A 9,635-nucleotide genomic window follows, 5' to 3' on the forward strand; every position below is an offset into this window, starting at 1 on the left:
TAGTGCTTTCTTTCTTGCAGTTTCTCCTGGATAACCAATGTCCCTTTTTGCAGGCAGGGCGGCTGAGGGGGGGAGGGGGATTCTCTCCCGAGAAGGCCCCCAACTCCTCATTCACGCCCCGGCTGTTCTTTTTCTCTCACCTGAGGGGAAAACATTGGAAAATGAGCTAAGGTTAGCAAATTCTCCTACATGATACATTTTGTTTTTTCCTTCCTGGGAAAGAAAGGTAGCCAGTCTCATCAGAGTTAAGAAGTCTTCTGGAAGCTGGGTAGTGATGGCTCACATCTGTAATCCTGGCTACTCAAAGAGGCTGTGATCTGAGGATCACAGTTCAAAGCCAGCCAAAGCAGCGATGGAATATCCATGAGACTCTTATCTCCTATTAACTAGCAAAAGGCCAGAAGTGGAGTGGAACAAGTGGTAGAGGTACAGCAGAATAGCTAAGGGACAGTGCTCAGGCCCTCAGTACAAGCCCCAATGCTGGCACAGAAAGAAAGCTAGGCCCAGTGGCTCATGCCTGTAATCCTAGCTACTCAGCAGACTGAGAGCTGAGGATCATGGTTCAAAGCCAGCCTGAGGACTAAAGTCAGTGAGACTCTTATCTCCAATTAACCACTAGAAAACCTAGAAAACAGGAAGTGGCACTGTGGCTCAAGGGTAGGGCAGTAGCCTGGAGCTGAAGAGCTCAGGGACAGTGATCAGGCCCAGAGTTCAAGCCCCATGATCAAGAAAAGAAAGAAAGCAAAAGAAAAGAAGGAAGGAAGGAAGAAAGGAAGGAAGGAAGGAAGGAAAGGAGAGAAAGAAAAAGCCCGGTGCTGGTGGTTCACATCTAGAATCTAGAATCCTAGCTACTTAGGAGGCTTGGATCTGAGGATCACAGTTTGAAGCCAGCTCTGGCAGGAAAGTCTGTGAGACTCTTATCTCCAATAAAAAGTACCCAGAAAAAAGCTGGTTGGTAGTAGTGCTGAGGCTCAAGTGGCAGAGTGCTAGCCTTGAGCACAAAGCTGATCAGGGACAATGCCTAGAACTTAAGTTCAAGCCTTGGAACTAGAAAATAAAGGAAGGAAGGAAAACGGAAGAGAGAAAAGGAGAGAGAAAAAGGAGGGTGAGAGAAAGAGAAAGCGGAAGGAAGGAAGGAAGAAAGAAAGGGAGGGAGGGAGGAAGGGAGGGAGGGAGGGAGGGGAGGAGGAAAAAAGGGGTCTTTGGGGCTTTGTAGTTTCCAAAGAGGGGTAGAGACAGAGACAGAGACAGAGACACAGAGAAAGACAGACAGGGTTGGGTGGAGAAAGAAGGCAGATTCAGAGCTACATCACAGACTGCACCTGCTGGCTTGGTTTGGGGCCATGGTTTGGTTGCCGGGGGAGGGGTGAGAGGCGCCCCTTTTTTGTCTTCAGTCTCCCCAGGTGATCCCTGGCTGCTGGGAAAATCCTGAAGTGGGGTGCAGACAGTGGGCCACAAAGGCGAGAGCCCCAACCAACTTCCTTTCCAAGACTGGGTTGAAGTCTGCACCCCTCCACACCCACCCAGAACATCTCTAGGGGATGGAAACCAGGGTAAAAAATCAAGCCCCACACATGCACGGACGCGGTGACGGGGAAGCAGCTTCGTTCCTTGAAAGGCTTCTCACTCCCGCTCCCCCCACTACAGCCCCGAACCCTCAGATCGCACGGAATCTCTCTTACGGAGCAAGCCGAGCTGTCTCATCCTAATAGGAAAGAAACTGCCGTCCTGGCCCTTGGGGCAGAGCTAGAGATGTGCAAGGTTCGTTCCCTTCGGAGATGCAGGCGTCAGGCAGCGCCTGCAGACAGCCTGGCCCCGACGGCCACACAGACGTCGCCAGCTCCGGGTCAGCCGGCCTTGCGCTCGGGTCGGATCGTCCAGCCTCGGGGCGACCCCTTCCCCACCCCGGAGTCACCTGCAGCAGCAAGCCAGCCCAGGCGCAGGGCCATTTTGTCTTCTTTGGCTACTTGTGAGGTCGACGTGTGCTCAGGATGTCGCCTCTGGCCTCACAGCAACACCTACCCTAAACTTTAGGGGCTTTTTTGGGTCGTCCCAAAGTTCAAGCTTCTTAGAAGCAACAAAGACTTTCTAAAGATCCCCACCCCTTCCCCCCTTCCACCCCTCATCCTCTTCTTTTCCCTTTTCTTTGACATTGCAAGTGGGGGCAAGTTGGGGGGGACGCTTTTCTTTTTCTAAGGCTTGGGGATGAGTTTTAAATCATGGCGCTCTCATTTCTTGGTAACGGCCTGCTTGGAGCCTTTGTTCTCCTAAAGTAGGATTGCACACTGAAAGAGAGGCTGAGGATGAACAGTTTGACCCTTTAGGACAGTTCACGAGGTGGATAGGAGCCACCCTCGGTCACAAGCTCATTGATGGCGTTCACACGCTCCCTTCCCCACCCCCAGAACAGTTCAGCCTCCTTCTGCTGAGACCACACAAGCACCTCTTGAATGTATTAAAGTCCAGCCACGAGAGTCCAAGAGAAGGAGAGATGGCACTGCTCATATTTTTGCAAAACGAAGAATAAATAGACATGCAAGCAGATCACCAACTGGGTCTCTCACCTTTCCCTTTCCCTTCCCAACTGTGTCTTTTGCCCCTTTCCTACCCCCACCCAAAAGGAAAAAATGGAGCAAAGAAAGAAAGGAAGGAAGGAAGGAATAAACAAACAAACAAACAAACAAATAAATAAATAAATGCTGGACAAACAGAATTCAGCTGTGTAGGCTATTAAGGAGGAAGGGGCTAGTTAACCTGACTTTGGGTTGTTCATCTTTTGAAGCGTGTTTTATTTATTTATTTATTTATTTATTTTTGTCAGTCCTGGGCTTGAGCTCAGGGCCTGAGCACTGTCCTTGGATTTTTCTCAAGGCTAGAACTGTACCACTTGAGCCTCAGCACCATTTCTGGCTTTTTCTAAGTATGTGGTACCAAGGAATTGAACCTGGGTCTTCTTGCATGCTAGGCAAGCACTCTACCACGAGGCCAAACTCCCGGCCCTATTTATTTATTTATTTTTAATAGTGAGAACTAGCTCCAGAGATACTCTCCTAGCCAAAGTGAGGCTGCTCTGGAGAGCTATGGTACCAGCACTCAAACTTCTTACTTCTAAAATGACACAGAGTGGCTTTTTTTGTACATGCACTTTGCACAGTAATTCAATATACCCCACTGTGTAAACCAAAAGAAGCTCTTATCTTAAAATTAAAACTCACCAAAGGCATGGTATCTTCGTGTGTGTGTGTGTGTGTGTGTGTGTGTGTGTGTGTGCGCAGTATTGAGGCTTAAACTCAAGGTCTGGATGGTTTGGCTTTCCCCCCATCCCCTCTACAGACCTGAGCCATAGCTTCCCATTCCGCTTTTTTCTGGTTAATTGCAGATAAGAATCTCACAGACTTTCCTGCCCAGGCTGTCTGAGAAACATGATCCTCAGATCTCAGCCCTAGTAGCTTATTTTGTCACTAAGTCTCACCAGCACTTCCTAGCTAAATCAAAACGTGGGAGCAACCTATCCAAAACAGTCATGTTTCTGCGGATACTAAAACAAGCTGTCTTTTGGTTTTCTATGACATGAATCTATTTGGCAGCTCCGGTGGGAAGACACATCTAGCTAAAGACTAGTCACTCCTCAAATCGTGCCAGCAATTACTATTATTCTATTTTTAGTCATTGTTGAACACTTTATCAGGTTTAGCTATTTTTTCTTTCTAAGATTTTTTTTTGTACTTGTACAAAGGGGTCTCAATTCAACATGTCAAGTTACCAGTGCACTGCTTGCATCGTTCTCACTCAACTCTCATTTTCATCCTTTAACTTACCCAAATTAACAAACAATGAAAACAGGGCATCTGTTCTCAATCTCTATGAGCCAAGGCTCTGTCCTTAGTAGATTTTTAGGAGTTTGGGAAGAGGATTTGGCAGCAGTCATCTTTGCCTGCAAAACCATACCACATTGAGCCCTTCCGGTACTTCTGGTTGATTCCCTCTGGTCTATATTTTGCTTTGATTACACTTTTAAATGGAATTAGGATTCTTCAGGTTCCTTGAAGATAGAGACCCAAGGAAAGCTGAGAGAGGCTTATGCCATAAAGAAACAAAATGTTGTCCTTTTTCTTAAAATATATATGCGTGTATATATTTTTTTATCCTGGATTTGTAACAAATAAAACCAATTTGTTCCAGAAGGGGTGTGTGTGTGTGTGTGTGTGTGTGTGTGTGTGTGTGTGTGTAGAGGAAAACTGAGAAAATAACGTTCTTAAATTTAGGAAATTTGTTTTAAGGAGGGGGACAGAGAAGATGAAAAAATATCATGAAGCAAGTAGAAAATCGTGATCGTTTCCAGATAATTTCTGCACAGAGAGAAGCTAAAGGTTGGAGAGCTACAAGTCTCCCAGGTTTCTAAGTTTCATCTGCATCACTTTTTTTTTTTTTGCCCTTCCGGTCCTGTTGTGTATCTCTCCACAGAAAACATTACACAAATGAAAACCATGCCCAAACCCTAACAGCCCTGGTTCAGCAATATCACTTATTTCCATGTCCCACAAACCAACAGAGAAGCAGTGCGCGCTCTCTCCCGGGTTCTCTCTGCTCTTCCTTTCACTTAGACTGCAGACTCCAGCTGCACCTTGCTTAAACTCAATTTATAGAAGAGATCTCGAGGGAGGCCATTCCCGCATCGGTTAACGCTCGGCCCAGCGCTCACTTTCAGAGCTGCGACCCCTATGGTGACCGGAGACCCAGCCCGAGTAGAAGAAGGGAGGGCGCACTAGCAGTCCAGAACAGGCTTCCCCTCACGTCCAGTTGCCCTTCAGCTCGCCCCCCGTCCTCATTGGAAAGAGGGGGGATTGGGAGGAGGGGCCCCCATGTCCCTACAACGTCCCCCCCCAATCCCCACCGTGGAGCAGAGGTCACAGAAATGTCAGCTTAGTCCATTCGCTACCGGGAGCAGCTCCTCCCACCCTCGCTTCCACCCACCCAGAAAACCAGACGCTGCGCTGGGGACTAGCTCCCACAAAGCCCCCCGAAATCGATGAGAACCCCTATATCTGTTTATGGCAGGTAAATTAGCGATGATTCCCCATTCCGTTCTGACATATATACATGGATTCTTACACCCTCATCATTACTCTATCCCCCCCCCCACACATCTCTTCATGGTAACGCTCCCGAACCCCCCCAAATCGCCTCCCCCATCTTTCGCCTTCCCACTCCGGCTTCCCCATTCTCGAGCTTAACCGAATGAACCCCAAGAAGCTTTGGCAAAAGACGCCGGGTAACCCCACAGAGCTAACTGCTTCTCCCCGCCCCGCCCCGGGGTCCTGGCTCCCCATCAGGAACTAATTCAGGGGTTCCCCTGGCTAGGACGCGAGGAGGCCCGGCTGCTGCGGGTGCGAAGCTTGTGTGCGCAACGGGTGGAGGGGAGACCTAAGGCGGAGGGAGCGGGGACGGGGGGGGGCTGGGGCTGGAGTCCAGGTCCCCCCCTACACACCCCTCGAACACACATCGACCCCCAGTGCTCGGGGCCCCTAATGAGCTGCTGAAAGGGAGCAGACTCCGGTGCGCGTGGCTCGCCGGCCTCCCGGAGTCCGGGGCGCCCTGATTGGCCAGCTGCGCCTCGCGACTCCATTCATTAATAAATGAGCGGCACGCTCCAGCCGAGCGCGGGCCACCAATCACAAAGGACAGCGGCCGCCACGACGGCCGCAGCTTGAGCCGCGGGGCCGCGCCGGTGGCTTGGGGTGGCTGGGGCTTCAGCCGGGAGCTCCAACAGGAGCTTTAGAATCATTTGATGCTGATTAGATAAAGGAGGGGGGAAGGAGGGGGGAGGATGGATGGCAGGGCCAGGGGAGGGGACAGAGGGGCTGAAGAAAGAAATGAATGATGATAATACAATGGAAAGAATAAGCCGGGGAGGGGGTGGGGAGGCAGGAGAGAGAGGGGAGGAGGACACGGGGGGGTGGGGGGTAGGTGAGGTGGGGGCACGGGGGAGGCAGATCTGATTGTTTTCTCGGTGGTATATATAAGGGGTTTTAAGGAGAGTCGTGTGCCAGACACGCAGCCAACTGAGCCACAAGCAGCTTCGCTTTAACTGGAGTGCCGGGGAGTCGCGTGCCAGGAGCCACAAGGCGAGGGGGGGTGGGGACAGAGAGACAGACAGTCAGACAGACAGACAGACAGACAGACAGGCAGGCAGGCAGGCAGACGGACAGACGCGCACCGCCGCCGCCGCCCAGCCATTACCACCACCTGCAGAGCGCAGCGCCACAGCTCCAGGCCCTGCCTGGTGTGCAGAGAACCCAGCGCTGGGCTAGGTCTGCGCGGAAGACACCGGCGCACGCCCAAGTAACAGCCACGCCGTGGCACGTCCAGAGCCAAGTAGGTAAGAATGGACGTCGCGGCTTTCCAACGTGGCAGGCGGGTTCCCCGCCTCCCCCTTCCGATCGCGCCCGCGCGCAGTCTCGCTCCGGCCTCGCCAAGCCCCTTCTCTGGGACTGAATTCCCGCAGTCCGGGGTGCGGGACCGCAGGGTCCCACTGCGTGTGTGTGTGTGGGGGAGTGTTCTCTGACCCCCGATCTCCGGTTAAGAGGATCCTTCGCCCGGCTGTCCCGGGGCGAGCGCGCTCAGCCTCCGGGGCGCGCGGCGGTGCGCGGAGGCCGCGCCTGAGTCTAGGTCTCCATCTCATTTTCTGCCACTTTTTTTTTTCTTTTTCCTCTTTGGATCTGATCTCTTCTGTAGGATGTTTGTCAAATCGGAGAGCGCGGAGCTGAAGGAGGAGGAGGACGTGCTGGTGCTGCTCGGATCAGCCTCCCCAACCTCGGCCACCCTGACCCCGCTGTCCTCCAGCGCCGGCGAGGAAGAAGAGGACGACGACGAGGAGGAGCCGGGCGCACGGGTCAGGGCGCCGGGGAAACTCGGAGCAGACGCCGGGCTGGGGGCGCGGGGCCGGGCTATCCCGGGGACCGGGGTTTGTCGTCCCAGCCAATTATTGGGTCTGGTCCATGAGTGCAAACGGCGTCCGTCTCGAGCACGGGCCGTGACCCGCGGGGCCAAAACGGCCGAGACGGTGCAGCGCATCAAGAAGAGCCGGAGATTAAAAGCTAACAACCGCGAGCGCAACCGCATGCACAACCTGAACGCGGCGCTGGACGCGCTGCGCGAGGTCCTGCCGACCTTCCCGGAGGACGCCAAGCTCACCAAGATCGAGACCCTGCGCTTCGCCCACAACTACATCTGGGCGCTCACCGAGACCCTGCGGCTGGCGGACCACTGCGGGACCGGCACCATCTCCTTCTCCGAGGCGGTGCTGCTGAGCCCCGGGGACGCCGGCGGGGACAGCCCTTCGCCAGCTCCCACGTGGAGTTGTACCCACAGCCCCGCGTCGCTGTCCTCGCCGTCCCCCTCGTCCTCGTCGCCCGCATCCTCCAACTCCACGTCCCCGTACAACTGCACTTTATCTCCCGCCAGCCCCGCGGGCTCCGACGTGGACTATTGGCAGACTCCACCTCTCACCTTCCCGTAGCCAGGGGTAGTTGCCAGAGCTCACCTCAGCCACCCAGAGACCTTTAGTGGGTTCCCTTTCCTGTCTCCCCTCGCCTGCCCCTCCCCACTCCCCATATTCCCCACGCCCTAGAAAACACTTCGCAGAGCAGATTGTAATTCTGTGGGATGATTCCTCCGTGGGTGTCTAGTGGGTTATCTTTGGTTTATTGAAGCTGTAAGGAAATTTATTTTCCAGAGGACAAGGGTGTGTGGTGAGGGGTGTGTGGTGAGGTGTGTGTGTGTGTGTGTGTGTGTGTGTGTGTGTGTGTGTGTGTGTAAGAGTCTCACCGGACTTTCCTTCCCCGACCTGGCTTCGAACCCCCATCCTCAGATCTCAAGCCTCCTGAGTAGCTAGGGGTCACAGGCCTGAGCCACTGGAGGTGGTGAGCGTTTCTTGAGAATAAAAAGAAACTGTGGCGAACAGAAGAGGTTGGATGGACGTTCGTCGGGTCTCATAATCGCCCCGCCCGAGGAGGACTTGTGTGAATCTCCCACGGGGAATGCAACTGGTTCCTGTGATCTCTTCACCTTTGCGTCTACATAGAGATGTTAATGCCCAGTAGAAAGAAATGTATCTTAGCATCTGAATGATTGGACCCGTAATAATATTAGCCACAGATTTGCAATGGCTGGCATCTGCTTTCTTCCCATTGCTGGCTGCAGGCTGTGGGAATTTCACCTGTCAAACCAAACTTTCCCTCTGTGGTGCGCACTTTGTTGTTTTTCTCAGATTCCTCACAATGCCCTTTTTCTTTTCTTCTCCATTTTGCAATCTGTCTCTTATGATTTATAATGGGTAAGAGAAAAAACTGAGGTTGTTAAAGAGCCAGGTTAGAAGTCATTGTATAATTTGTAGGCTTTGTAATGATTGAATGCAAGCATGGAACTTTAGGCTGAACTCTCTAGCAAAAGGGAAAAAAAATGTGGAGGAAAAGGAGAAAATGGGGAGGGAGGATTGCTTCATGCATTATTTATCATGACCTTTTAGGGGAGAAGGAACTCCCTCATTCTTTCAAGAGATTAAAAATAAATCAACAGTCTGAAAACCTAAGCGGACACGGAGAATTATCAGGATCAGCCACACACGTGTTTCCTTCTATTTATTATGAAGATGATTTTCATGGGAAAATATGTATTTTTTGTATATTCTACAGAGTTTATTCTAGTATGTATTTACATCTTGAAGAACAAGAAAATGGTTCTTTTGATTAAGCTATAAATAAACTATCTAATTTTCATAAGTTTTCTGTGTAGCATTCTAATTTTTATCTTGACTGTGACATGTATGTATATATTGTGCTGGTCCTGGAGTTGAACTGAGGACCCTTGAGTATTTTTCTTCCAGGCTGCCCCTCTACCACTTGAGTCATAGGTCACCTTCCAGGGTTTTTTTTTTGGGGGGGGGGTTAATTGCAGATAACAGTCTCACAGACTTTCCTGCTCAGGTTGGCTTGCAACCAAGATCCTCAGATCTCAGCTTCCTGTGTAGCTAGGATGTGAGTCACCATCACCTGGCTTGACTGTAGTTTTTAGATGCCTTATGAGTTTTAATTTTTTTTCTGAAATCCTCCACATGTTAAGTAGAAAATACCAGTTACATTTTGGGCAATATTTAGTGTGGAATTTCACCAAGAAATTATAAGAAGCTGAATCATATTTGAGGTACTAACACTGAGAGAAGAGAATGTCAATACAAATACAAAACTTTGTTTTTAAGAAGTCAATTTCTGAGCCAGAGATATAGCCCACTGGTAGAGCAATGACAACCAAAACTGTCAATTTTTGAACAAACAATTTTTTTTTGCCAGTCCTGGGCCTTGAACACAGGGCCTAAGCACTGTCCTTGGGCTTTATCAGGGCTAGTGCTCTATCACTTGAGCCACAGCACCACTTCTGGCTTTTTCTATATACGTGGTACCCAGGAATCGAACCCCGGTCTTTGTGCATGCTAGGCAAGCACTCTATGACTAGCCAACCTCCTGGCCCAAACAATTTTTTTTCTGTTCTCTTTTTTATTATTATTAAAGAATTTATTAACATTGATTTTTACATCATATTTCAAATGATGTGTTTAACAGGTATTCAAGAAGGGAATC

General features: G+C 50.8%; 1 protein-coding gene across 1 annotated transcript; it reads left to right on the plus strand.

The window, feature by feature from the left end:
* The first annotated feature begins 6,736 nt into the window (after positions 1-6,736).
* Neurog2 (neurogenin 2) lies at positions 6,737-7,519 on the plus strand. Its single transcript, XM_090356537.1, has one exon. It carries the CDS (start codon positions 6,737-6,739, stop codon positions 7,517-7,519), a length of 783 nt encoding a protein of 260 aa, XP_090212663.1.
* The last annotated feature ends 2,116 nt before the right edge of the window (positions 7,520-9,635 follow it).

This window comes from Megascapheus bottae, chromosome 23, assembly GCF_031878675.1.
Source record: "Megascapheus bottae isolate mThoBot1 chromosome 23, mThoBot2.hap1, whole genome shotgun sequence".
NCBI classification, from domain to species: domain Eukaryota; kingdom Metazoa; phylum Chordata; class Mammalia; order Rodentia; family Geomyidae; genus Megascapheus; species Megascapheus bottae.